Source organism: Punica granatum, chromosome 1 (assembly GCF_007655135.1).
Source record: "Punica granatum isolate Tunisia-2019 chromosome 1, ASM765513v2, whole genome shotgun sequence".
Classification (NCBI taxonomy): Eukaryota; Viridiplantae; Streptophyta; class Magnoliopsida; order Myrtales; family Lythraceae; genus Punica; species Punica granatum.
This window is the reverse complement of record NC_045127.1, coordinates 47,109,165-47,122,881: the sequence shown is the minus strand read 5'-3', so window position 1 is coordinate 47,122,881 and position 13,717 is coordinate 47,109,165. Positions and strand designations below refer to the sequence as shown.

Genomic DNA, 13,717 nt, shown 5'->3' with positions numbered 1-13,717 from the left:
GGTGATAGGAAGAGAGAAGGTTCCTCTCTTTGACGTCGGGATGCCCAGGTTATTCCAGAAGACTTGAGCTACCCGGCATTCCCTTAACACATGAGATATTGTTTCCTCCTGATCTTTGCATATTGAGCATTCTGAGGGAATGTTGAAACCTCTCCCGTTAATGAGAGTAGGTGTAGGAAGTCTGTTGTGGCATGCTAGCCACATAAAGTATTGAATCCCACGTATAGTGTTAGTTTTCCATAGCCACAACCAGGATTTATCGCAAGATTCCGGATTACGGCCGCTTGCCAGAGTATAGGCCGAGCTGGTATTGAACAGGCCATTCGAGGAATATTTCCAAACCAGCCTATCCTCACCACCAATGCCGGTCATACTACTAGGCACATTACGGAGGAGGTCTCTGATGTTATCAGGCACGGGAAAAGACCGCTTGTTTTCATCCCAATAGCCATCATTGTCAATGAAATCAGCTACCTTTAAAGTGAGGTATGTAGGCAGAAAGTTTATTTGGTTTTACGATCGATTTTTAACTTTACTTCACTTTTAACTCTACTTATCTTCAACATAATTATTACTTTTTTTATTTTTTTTTCAATTTTTTTAACTATTCAATTCAATATTTAATACTAAATTCCCTCAACTATTCATTACTTTTTCTACAATTCTACAACAGAATTATTACTTTCTCTTAATTATTCATTACTTTTTAACACGTGTTCTCATAATTTCACAATACAATCATTACAAATCAATTAAAATTAAAACTCAACTCTATTCAATTCTAAAACCAAACACAATAACTCTGTATTTTCCAAGATTATGTTCTTTCGAGATCTCCAAAGTATTAAGGACAGTTTTTTAACCGAGAGGGAGTATTTTTGGAGTAAACTATCTTGGATTTGAGTAAATTGATCTTTCGACAAGAGATGCTACTGAAAAAAATCCAGGGTCTTTCTGATGGACAAACGAGTATTTCCGTCAACTATCCCAAACAGAAGATGTCATTCACCAAGAATAAATGGGAGAGATTGACAGCTCCTCTAGCAAGGGGGATCCCTTTCCATCTTCCCTCGGTGGTTTCTTGCTCTATGAGAAGAGAGAGAATTTCCATTCCAAGGAGAAAGATATAGCCCCGCCGGATTCCTCGCTAGGGCATGAAGTGATCAAGCTTGCTTCCATTGAATAGCACATTAAATCGAAAAGAGGATACACAATGCATGACAATGCAGGAGAAGGAGCCAGGGAGTTTATAAAATGATTATCCTTTATTCACGCTCCTAAATTAGATTTTCTTTTTTTTGTGTAATACGCCTATAACCTTCCTTTGTAATCACAAGAATTACAGTAGTGATTCCATAAATTTATCTTTTTTTAAAATCAAAACCTTTAAGTTTCATTTTCACAATAGCCCTATAATTTTTAGTCCATAAGACCCATTTAGTCCAAAATATAATTGAGTATTAAATGCTGATTACATGGACACTAACGGCGTGGATACTGACAAAGCCCAACACCTTCAAAAGAGGGGAAAGGTATGGTGATTTAAGGTTGGCGGCCACACCGATAGCCACCACCCTTTCATTGAGGTCACTTGCTGTCGCTAAGGCCTCTGGTGACCTCGCTGAGGGGGCTGGTGGCCGACAGTCCAGCTGTTAGACCCTTCCTCGGTGGAGTTCTCCAGCCCAATATTATTGTTATTATTATTTTAATTTTCCTCGTTTCAATATGTCTCGTCAGAAGAAAAGAATTCATGTCACATCCATACAATAATTAACAGTTGTTATGTTCCTTGTCACTTAGACCAAAATATGTCATGGACTAAACTTTATAAAATTAATTTGGTCATAGCGAAACTTATACGATTCGATTTTAGATAAGGACAAATTTATAATATCACTAGTCTTTCTTTATGGGAGAATTTTGTTGAACTTTCTGTGTTACAATCCTTATTTTCTAAAAATATACAATTTTTTATTTCAACGGAAGTGATTCTGTATGCTATTGACATATTGTAAATAAATATCTCGGAATTTTATGTATAGTTTTTTGTTATACACAATATAAATTATATTTACTCTACTAAAGTTTCTTTTTACATCAATTTAAAATTGTTGGTAATCTATAACGTTTTTGTAAAGTTTTAGTTCAATTGTAGACTCTGGAGTCAATCTCTCACTTCGAAATTAATTTTTTAGGGATAAAAAAGATATGTTCTTATATTAATTTGTAATTATATAATAAGCAAAAATACTTATACAAACGGATTATAATGATATTAAATCTAAGTTAACATTTCATAATATTTCATTCCCATAATGGTTCAAAATTTATCAAATTAGTTTTCAATTATTCAAAATTTATCAAATTAGTTTTCAATTATTCAAAATTTATCAAATTAGAACTACAAAGGCGGGGTATGAAAGTCACAATTATATCGCCAAAAATCAGCGGCCCAAGACGTATCGGAGGAAACTGATAGAAGTGAACTCCTATCGGCAAATGAAGCGCACTCCGAGCTAACCAATTAGCGCACAAATTTCCCTCACGAAAAGTGTCTCAAACGTGGATATTCCAATTCTGTGCCAACAATTCCCGAACAGGTTCTACTAGGGATGTAAGTTGAGGCGCACAAGCATCAAGGGAACAAATAAAATGACGCACCACCTCGAAATCTAGCTCAAGGACAACCTGTCTATGACCAAGACGCCACACCATCTCCAAGCCGGTTAGTACTGCCCACAATTCAGCAGTGACAGCAGTAGATATGCCAATCTTTTGAGCGAAACCCGCAATCCAGTTACCATCAGTATCTCGTAATATTCCTCCAGCTCCAGCCACCCCAGGGTTACCGGAAGAAATTCCATCCATGTTCAACTCGAGACCACTCTGCAGCATTACAGCAGTAAATAAATAAGCTGCAGAACGATTGTCGCAGCACCATCATATGGAAGAGATAATTGTTCATCAAACAACCGCTTATTCCTCCAGTTCCACAACATCCACCAGCCCATCCCAAAGAGAACAGACTGTTAGTGATATGCCATAGAGCTTGATTTATGTATTTGGATAATTCATTTTATGGCCGTAAAGTTTATTCTATTATTCGTATATTGTCTATGTTTATTATAATAAAGTTCTTAAGATATTTTGAATGTTTCATTCTTAAGAGTTGAGAATATGAGTGACGAAGTAATTCGGTAAGAATATCTTTAAACTGTTCACGATCGTAGGAGACTTAACTAGACATTATTTCTCCAGATAGATAGTCACATCTGTCTGTTTTCATGATTAGTATACAGATACTAATGAAGATGGAGTAGTGAGTCTCCTGCTATTTGATAACTGTTATCATGATAAATATGTGGATACTTATATGATAAGTAGTCGAACGTGACGTGCAGATAATATTCATACGGTAATTTACTGATGTCAATGAATGTTATCTGGATCGTATTAGTACATATAGTCCTTAGACCTGAGATGGAACGCTATTTCACGTATAGGTGGTTAGGATTTGCTATTGCTAATGTATTTGTGCTTAGCATGAGTATTCGGCAGATAGTGGTCCTAGTTAGTTATACTTGGAGTTAGGTGTCTGATCAAAACGGGATTCACTAACCTGAGTAAACAGGGAAAATGTCCTATGGATATGAGTTTTAATCTGGATCGAGAAATCCTCGGCCGGAGTAGATAGACTTGAATAGAAAGGAATTGTTGTTCAAGTGCTACAGATCTAAGAATGAAATCAGAGAGTCCATATGATCGGCTATAGAGTTTGGCATTTACCGTATCTCTGGCTAGATCGCGATCTTGTAGTAAAGGGATTCAATGCATGGTATATACGATCAGAGGTTCATCAGAATGTTTCAATTATACATTGGTCATCTTTTGGATTGTCACGATATACTACTAGATGTCACTCGTGAACTTTGGGAACTAATGGCATTTTGGGAATTATGTTTTTTGTTACATAAAGAGTTTTTGGTAGTGTCAAATGAGTTGATACTATAATCCATTGTCATTTGATGATGAACCTAGTTAGTCACACACATTGAGCGTGTCTAAACCGAGAAAAGAATTAATTCTAATTAAGAAAGTTAATTAGGAATTAATTATCGAACGAGGCTTGCGATGCGGTTGCAAGGGTGCTAGCACATCCTGAAGCCGAGTTTAATATCAATGATAAATCTAATTAAGGAAATACGATAGTTTCCTTATTTGGAGAGTTTATGTAAATAGATCGTCTATTGATGGAAACTCGTGTCAATGACTTATTTGATCTTTCTTTCTAACTATAAGGGCAAGTCATTGGATGACTTAAATTGTGAGGACTCATTTGTGATTTATTAATTAATAATTGCGTTTTAGTCCTAGGGTAAGAATATATATATATAGATATGTTCTTACGGTTAACCCTAGAGTTTAATTAATCGAAAACCCTAATATTAGAAAGAGAGGAAGAGGAGGGACGGCTGAACAGTTGTTGCCATGAACTCCCAAGGCTGATCGGAGTTCTTCTCGGATCCGATTCGGCATTTCGATGTTGTCCTTGACGTCCTTGAAGAGATCCTTTCATTCCGTGACGATTCCGTTCGAGTTCGGTGACCTAGATCGGAGTGTACGGGTCGAGAGGAGTCTAATCTCTGTGGAGATGTGCTCGTGTGGACGAGCTAGAGGCCGGACACTTGGATGACTAATTTGATCGACCCGAATCGATAAGGTTAGTAAAAAGTTCGTAACTTTTCTTGTGGATTCATTATGTGATGTTATCTATTTGTTTAGAAGGCGATTCTTATGTCAATATGTGATATTGAAGTTTTGACTAAACGAGCACGCGATAAAAAATTTTGATTTTTAATGTAATTAAACTTTCCGCTGCGAACGTGCTCAGTTTTCTTACGCAGACCAGCCAGAACCGCTACTACAGAGAGTATCTTGCTGCAGATTTGCCATAAACCATGGCTGGAGTGGCAATGAAAAGAAAGTATGTTGCTGGCGTGTAGGAACTAACCGCAGCCATACCTCCCTTGCTAAGGTGCAGTCCCGAAGGACATGAATTATGGACTCAGTTTGTCCCAAGCAGACAGAACAAGAAGCTGATGTTGCAATAAGAGTTCGCAAATGGAATTCATTTGTGAGAAGCCGATCATGCGCAACAAGCCCCAAAAAATGTCGAACCCGTTGTGGCCCCGACCATCTCCAAATTAAGCGCCAAATAGCCAGAGGAGCAGCAAGCGTATGCTCAACCAAGAGCCAATAAGCAGAGGAAACAGAAAACATACCCGACGATTCATGTGACCAGTACAGTCTATCGGAAGCAGCACCAGGTTGTGGGGGACGACCTGAAGCTACATGAAGTAGTGTATTGTTATTTAGTAAATGACTAAACAACTCCCAACGCCAGGAACCATCAACCCCAATGAAATCAGCCACTGGTTTATTGCATAACTGAGGAGGAATATCGACTAAGGCATGAGTCAGCAAAGAGCTCCCACCTGGTATCCAGACATCCTCCCAGAAGCGGACCCTATCACCTCTGCCAACAGCCCACTTGGCTCCCTTAGATACTTGATTCCAAGCCCGTGCAATAGCCTTCTACAGCCACGAATCAGTTGAATTTTCGTGGAACTGTGTTCCCTCGATACGGTTCAGGTACTTCCCCCTAAGAACCTGGACCTAAAGATCATTAGGAAGAGTGAGGATTCCCCAACCTAATTTAGCTAGCAAAGCGTCATTATATTCCTCCATACGTCGAATAACTAAACCGCCACACTCCTTAGGTTGCCTAATAGTGGCCAAACGAACCAGGTGAATTTTCCTCCTTTCCTCTTAATGCCCCTTTATGAAATTCCAGTAAGCTTTGTCCACCATGGAGCAAATCGAGATCGGAAGCTTCATGATATGCATCGAATATGTAGGGATAGCCTGAACTACCGATGGAGCCAAAGTAACCCTTCCCGCCATCAATAAGGTATTCATGGACCATCCCCCAAGTCTAGAATGAACACGATGAACGATGTGATGGAAATACTCCTTGCTAACCCTCCCGTGGAAAATGGGAATACCTAGATAACGCCCCACAGAAGTCGCCGCAGAGAAGGAGAAAACCTACAATATTTGGTTCCTTTCTGCTGCACGAACCGTGCAGGAGAACAATACCAGAGATGTAGTAGCACTGACTCGTTGCCCTGATGCGCCACAAAAGTGGTCCAAAACATTCCCAATAAGCCTCATTTGTTGAACAAATGCTTTTGAGAAAAGAACCAGATCATCCGCAAACATATGATGAGAAATCACTGGACCAAATTGACCCACTCTCATCGGAATCCAGCAGTTTTCTCCAACAACATCATTAATTAGATGAGCTAACCGTTCGAGACAAAGGACAAATATGTATGGCAATAAAGGACAGCCTTGCCTTATACCACGACCCATAGCGAAAGAATCAGTAGGTGAATCATTCCACAAGATTTAAATTATTGGTGTGGTAATGCACTCCATGATCACCCTCCTCAAATTAGGGGGTAGACCGGCTTTAACTAGAGTGTCTGCTATGAAGGTCCAGCTCAGCCGGTCATATGCCTTCTCCAAATCGATTTTACCCGACATAAATTTCTTGTCACCCCGAAGCCTGCTCATTGTGTGGACGAGCTCTTGGGCGATAACAATGTTATCCTGGATGTGCCATGTGAATCCGAAGTCTGTTAGCCACCAATTTGGTCGCCATCTTGTAGGATACATCACAAAGGCTAATCGGACGAAAGTTATGAGCTGTTTCCGGTAGCTCAACCTTAGGAATCAATCCAATAAGCGTGTTATTGACGGACGAAATAGACGCCTTACCCTCAAACACATCTCCGATGAATGTATAAACAGAGGTCCAACCGTCTCCCAATTATGCTGGTAGAAAATAGCTTGAAATCCATCCGGCCCCGGTGCTTTGTAAGGCTTCACATCAAATAACGCCCTGCCAATCTCAGCCGACGAAACAGGACTATCCAATTGCTGCAATCTAGTCGATCCATCTACAGGAAATCCATTTGACAGGATGGAGACATCACCATTATCCGAGGATGAGTACAAAGCTTGAAAATGATTAACAACCATGTTCTTCAACCTCTCTGCATCCATGACCCAATCACCATTATCATCCTCAAGAGCTGTAATCCTGATTCTCTTCCTTTTAATTATCGTCTGTGTGTGGAAATACTTAGTATTCCGATCACTGCATTGGATCCATTCACTACGTGACTTTTGAAACCACAAGATCTCCTCTTGTGCCAAAGTTTCCTCCAACTCAACCGTGAGACGAGCTTCCAGTCGTCGAGAAATCGGAAAGGCTGTTCATGTAAGGCTCTTTGTATCACTGCTAAACGAGCCAATAAACTTGCTTTGCGATGGTGTATATTGCCAAAGACATCTTTGTTCCATTGCTGAACAGCGTCTCAAAAAATGGCCAGGTTCGCTGGAAGATTCATACTAGACACCCACATAGACTCTAGCAATCAAGGGAAATCTGAATGAAAATGCCAGGCAGCAAGAAATCAAAAAGGTCGTTGCACTCTACGAGTATCGCCAAAGCCCAAGGTGTCCAGAAGTAGTGGATGATGGTCAGATTTGATTCGAGCCAATACCTCAATCGCAGCCTCCGAGAAGGCCGTCCACCAAGCTGCATTACACATGGCTCGATCAAGGCGATCAAAAACGCGCTCACATCCAGGGAATTGAGGACCCTACCACGTGAAGCGCGGACCACAGCTGCCCATGTCCATCAAACCACACGTCTCAAGAGCTGCCCGGAAACGGAGTGAGCGTGCTGGACTGAAGGGAGCTCCACCTTGTTTCTCCGTAGGATCCAAAATTTCATTAAAGTCTCCAATGATGAACCAAGGACCAACTAACTATCTGTGAGGCAAGTGATTCTAGAAACCCCCACAATTCACGTCGACTAACCTCATTAGGACTTCCGTGTAACGTGGTCAGAAACCAACAATTCTGTCCAATCTCAACTTTCAAGTGAATGGCTTGCTCATGCCTTTGTAATTCGACTAAATGAACTCTATGCCTTTATAAGACGCATAAATAATAGCCAAAGAGAAAAGAAGAATGCACTAAGTGCGTGTCTAACACCACCCACAGCTTGGTTTCTCTGCTTCTGTGTGTTCTTGTCCGGCACAGTAGAGGCCAGAGAACCCTCGCTTACCTTCGTTTGGACCGGGCCCCTTGCAGGCCTATGAACATCGATGGCCTATTATTATTATAGAAAATAATAATAACTCGTTTCTCATCCTTCCTGTTTGGGTGTTCGCTTCTATAATTTTTTATTTGCGATTCATCATCAACTTGGACTTGGTGAAATATTATAAAGAAAAAGAAATAAAATAAAATCCTAAACAAAAAAGTAATACACATAACACCTCAATAGGATCAAATCACAATACGCAAATATATATATATATATATATGTATATATTAACTATCAAACTTAACTTACACATGAACAATTTTCTCACATGGACACAGGATGAAGTTCCAATCCCTTATGTATCCAACAAATTTGAATGCCTTCCAGGGATAGATTTAGGGGGACGCAATGGGGGCGGTCGCCCCTATTAGACTCGGGAAAAATTACGAAACTTATATTAGAATTTGTCGAGTTTATCAAATTTTTAATAAAATTATCTTATTTCGTCCCCATTGACTTTACGGTACAAAATTTCTTTAAACTTCGCCACTATTGGACAAAATTCTTAAATCCGTCCATGGTGGCTTCCCAGTGGATTAAATGTAAGAGGAAAATTGAATGATATCATAGTCAAAACTTATAGTAAATGAAAAATCTTCTTATTCGGGCACATAAATATTTGGTCACTCCTCATACATCTGACGAATATGTACACCTTTCAAGCTAGAAAACAACTTCCTGTATAATTATTTGATATGAATTGATAATGATGCTTTTCCAATGTGCTAAGTATATATTGTGCTTTACTAATCAGGATTGCTTCAAACGATTCGGCGACTGTTCTCTTTAAGCAAACAGTGTCTCGAATTCAAGTATTGTATATAGAGAAAATCATTAATTGTGAAAATTTTACCCCTTAGTGGACCAATCCGGTTCGAATTGAATTAGTCAGAACCCATTTGACTTCCTAATACCAGAGTACTCGAATTGGATTAGTCAATACCATATATTGTGCTTTCCTTATGCACTTTGACATCACATTTGCTTCGTTTGGATTGCTGTAGCGATTAGAGAAGTGTTTATATTATCGAGTTTTAAGCAGAAACGGTGTTGGTGAATTCGTTTAAAACCACGGTTTTGCTTTTTTTGCGGTTGGAAATGTGATTTTCTCCAACAGGTTGGTAAACGCTTATAAAAACTTCTTCTGCTTATTCTCTATTTTAAACATTAATTTTAAAGCAGTTTTAAATTGTTATCTCCTAAACACTTTCACTTATTTTTAAATCAGTAATTATTTTTCTGTAATTATACTCCATCACGTTTTGATTTAGCAACAACACCCCAAAAGTAAGCCTGAACCTATATGAATAGTAATCAAGTGGTAGTGAAAGTTTTCTCTGAGGTTAGGGAGAGCAGTACATCTAAAAATCTTTAAAAAAAAAAAGAGAGAGAGGTTAGGGACAGTGGATATCTTTGCTTAATCGCGAGTGACAATTTGTTGGGCCACCACATCAAAGGACGAAGAAGTTTGTAGGAGAACTCGATCGTACAATTTGTTGGGTAGCCACATCAACGCAGGAACAAGTTTGTCCGAAAACTCGACCCTCCGTTTTCTTCTAGACGCAGTATATATGTAAGGCGTGCAACGAAGTTTCGCCACCACCTCCAACCTTTCTCATTTCCTTGTCAACACGCAACAACTAATTCCTCGTCCCAAGTTCTAACTCTCCTAGTGATATCAATCTTAGTAAGGACGTCTTTTCCTCCTTTCCGTGCCTAAATCGCAACGTCAAAGTTTAACAATGAGACAAGTCCACTGGGCTCAAGTGTCGTGCCGTGTGCTCGAGTTCATAAGCCTTACGAATTCACGATCATGGTGCTTCTTCAGACCATTCAAGCAACCGAACTGGGGGCCATGTTACCTTTGAAGGCTGATAAAAGATCTCGTGAATAGATACTAGAATGACATATTACTATATAAGCTATATTCGATTTCCATTCTCACGTACGAAGGAACGATAATTGGAAACAAATCAAGCTTATCTAATTACAACTATGACCGGCGCATACAATAGGCCTCTTCATAACGTTAGTCCAAAGTGAATCGCTCCACGAGAAAAATATCTCGACACAGCCAATGAAAGGGTTATAACAAGACACGACAGAATTTATTTGAATCGATCTCACCAGTAGCAAATAGAGAGTAAACAAACATAGGGAATATTCAAAGGATAGGTGAAGTTTCCGATTCGATCATGTCCGATCAGGCACGTAAGCACAAGACCAATGAAACCCACAGTAGGATCATGCTCGGAATTCTGATCCCCGCGATCCTGCTTGATGCATTGCCTCCATTCCCGGGTGTCGCTGCAACGTTTCAAGAGTGAAATTCCCGACTTTAAGCTCAGAACAACACTCGAGACTGCGGATATCTAATCAATCAATATACGCACATCCAAAGTGATATCTCAATGTCTATAAAGAGCTTCGGATCATGTAACTCGGACAGACTCGTCCTGACCAATCAAACTAATCGAAAATCAAGTGAACCGACCCCTAAAAAGAAATTCAAATTAGCAACAAGACTTAATGTCTTCCAACGCGTCTAATCAACGCAACGAAATGCTCCAACGATTCTGCCGCGCCACATTAAATATTCGTACACAGACAGGTGGAATCGACATCGTAGCCCGCTCTATAAAGTTGACTTCGACATTTATAAATTTCATTTCGCCGAAAAGAAATTATTTAGGAAGCATTTAATTTAATTTAAGTTAGGTACGACACTTGGCACATGCCCAAGTCAATAATAAATAGACTGCTTTATCTTTTCCTTTTACTCTTTTTCATTATGAGACACTTGGCAAAAATAAATTGCAAAAGCCTTAAAATTATATCATTAAATCGACGACTAGTTTTGACTCGACCAAAGCGACGTCTAAAAAATGTTATATTATTAGTAAATCAACTGGCCCACTAATCTTAATGATCCTTGATATAATCATTCTATTATTTGACAACGAAGAATGCCGAATTATTAGCAATGTACCAAGCTTTACTCAATCAAATTTAGGACATTTACCTAACCATTTCATCCGCAAATTATGGCCCGGGATACACATAACACGGTAATGAACGTCCGACTGAACTTATGAAATTGAAATTTCGTAGATTTCTCTTACTCCGCCTATCGAAATGTTGAAAACTAATAGGGAGAAGAAGATGTTAATTACCTGGAGGGGTTGATGATGGAGATGGGCTGCTTGTTGCTGCACAAGAGTAATAAAACAATTATTTTATAGATCAATTGAATGTAATAAACAAGACCAAAGTGCAAAGATCTAATGTGAACCAGAGCAGATGGTGCTCGCATCAGCGTTGACGCCGCAGGACTTGGCGACGGCGGCGACCTGAGTCGAGTTGACGCCGAAGGACTGGAGGAGGCCGGGGGTGTTGTAGACGGAGCAGAGGCAGGCCTTCTCGTTCGCCACCGCCTCCTTCACCGGGCTGCAGCACGTGTCCGGCGGCACCCCTGTCCGGTTCAGGTACTGCACGCACGGAGTCAGCTTCTGCAAGCAGCTCGCAGTCGCTTGCCCCTCCGCCACGCCAGCTGCCAGGGCCACGGCGAGCACAGCCACCATCACGAACTTCGCGGAATCCATATCCTCGACACCACTCGTCTCGCTAGCTATGTTTTCTCTGGCTCTTGGTGGGTGTCTATTGGGCAGTTGCAGCGCTGTATCTCAAACTTATACGATGTGGTCTAGTCAATTAAATATCCTTAACCCAAAAGGATAATATTATTTCGTTGGACTTCGTATAATTTTTCCAATTGTTTTTCTATTTAATTACGTTCCTAGCAAAAGCGTGTCGGGTATACGAAAACGATAAAATATCGGTTCTTTCATTTATGGGTCGATGTGGAGCCTAAGCCCCAAGAGTTCAATTTACTTGCGTAAGGCTTTAGAAAACTTTCCGATTCCGAGCAGATTTGTGAAAATATGGCATACTGATACAATAAGAAATCAACCCTTTTTACTTCTCCCTTGTATCTTTATTAATTTATTTATGAATTGCGGGATTAAAACAAGGTGTAACTAAGAAGAGACTAGCTAGCTAATTTACAAAACCTTATAGTACTTTTTTTTTTTGCCATAAAGGGGTCTCACTAATACAATTCGAATCGAGTCGGGCCAATAAGAATTAAAACTCTTCTAATTAAGGATTTTTTCCATTCATAAAACTAATCCTCGGATTTAACATGGTAATGACTTTCCTTAATTCAATTTTTATTTTATTCAGCCAAAACAGTGGAATTTTCCATTCGTAAGCATCTCTTGATGTCGCTGTGAAAATAAGAAATGAGGATTAGAGAATAAAAATGACACCTGTGCTATTTAGCATAACAATGGACATAACCATAGGGTTGTCTAACGTATTGCCATTTTGTTGCAAGCATTCAAGAGTTTTATTTGGGTGGAAACGGGGCTGCAGCCCTAGTACATTTTAAATTAAAATAAACAGCTGAGTAATAAAAACTCGAGGCATTGTGACTCTAGAGATAACATCAAATAATAATAATAATAATAAATCAAGTTGGCCTTGAGGGCAAGTGCTAAACTTGTGAAGGCCAAGAGAAAGTGAAATCGCATGATTTGCCAGTCAATCCGCATACGAATTCTCTTCTCAATAAACGTGTTTCAATACCACCATCCAGTCTTGGCTAAGTAGAGCCCACGAATATCTCGAATCAGTGCATCGTTACTTCGCGCCCGAATGAGGTGGACAACCCCTTTCGGAGTCAACCTGAATATCAGAAGTCTCCTCAACTCTCAATTCCCATGCCAGCTTTACTCCGGACCACATGATTTAATAGATTTATTGGCCTGAAATTCCATACCCTATTAGATGTAATGCTCAACTCCGCCAAGGACGTGGTTTTTTTTTTGGATAAGACATTGTGATAAAGATGTATTTCAAGATGCATTTCAGAGAACAGTGTTATTCAGAAACAGTTGACGTGGTTTGATGCTCCTACACATGATATATATTGTTCTTGATTGGCTATTCAGACAAAAAATTAGATTTCTGAATGAGTCAGGTCTTATCTCGGATAGGTCACAAATAAATCAATGATATGCCCATGAGATGTATTTAGAAATGCTAATGGTTGATGTAATTGCAAACCAGGTGATGCGTGAGAATAGGTCTAGTATACTAGAAATCCTCATCGTAAGTTAATTGAATGTGTGTATACGAGATCATCTATTCGACTCCACTTATTACATGCGTATTGCTCAGTGGACCCACTCTTAAATAAGTTAATAAGTATAATATATAACGACTTAAAAAGCTTTTTTTAAAAAAAAGGAAAAAGCTTGCCGAGAAAAAGAAGGAAAACTTAAGGGGAATGAAGGGGGAACAAATAAGCTTAAAAAAAGACTGATTATTGAGTTCGACTAGTAAATGGCCCAAAATTTTACTTGTTTTACTACATGAAACAAGCACTCTATACATACTCTTCATTTAGGT

The 13,717-nt window shown here is 39.4% G+C and overlaps 1 protein-coding gene across 1 annotated transcript; it reads right to left on the bottom strand.

Moving 5' to 3' along the window:
• Nucleotides 1-10,204: 10,204 nt before the first annotated feature.
• LOC116193249 (lipid transfer-like protein VAS) lies at nucleotides 10,205-11,981 on the bottom strand. Its single transcript, XM_031522060.1, has 3 exons — nucleotides 11,538-11,981; nucleotides 11,419-11,454; nucleotides 10,205-10,552 (listed from the first exon to the last, which is right to left on the bottom strand). Exons 1-3 carry the CDS (start codon nucleotides 11,845-11,847, stop codon nucleotides 10,449-10,451), a joined length of 450 nt encoding a protein of 149 aa, XP_031377920.1. The 5' UTR covers nucleotides 11,848-11,981; the 3' UTR covers nucleotides 10,205-10,448.
• Between the last annotated feature and the right edge of the window lie 1,736 nt (nucleotides 11,982-13,717).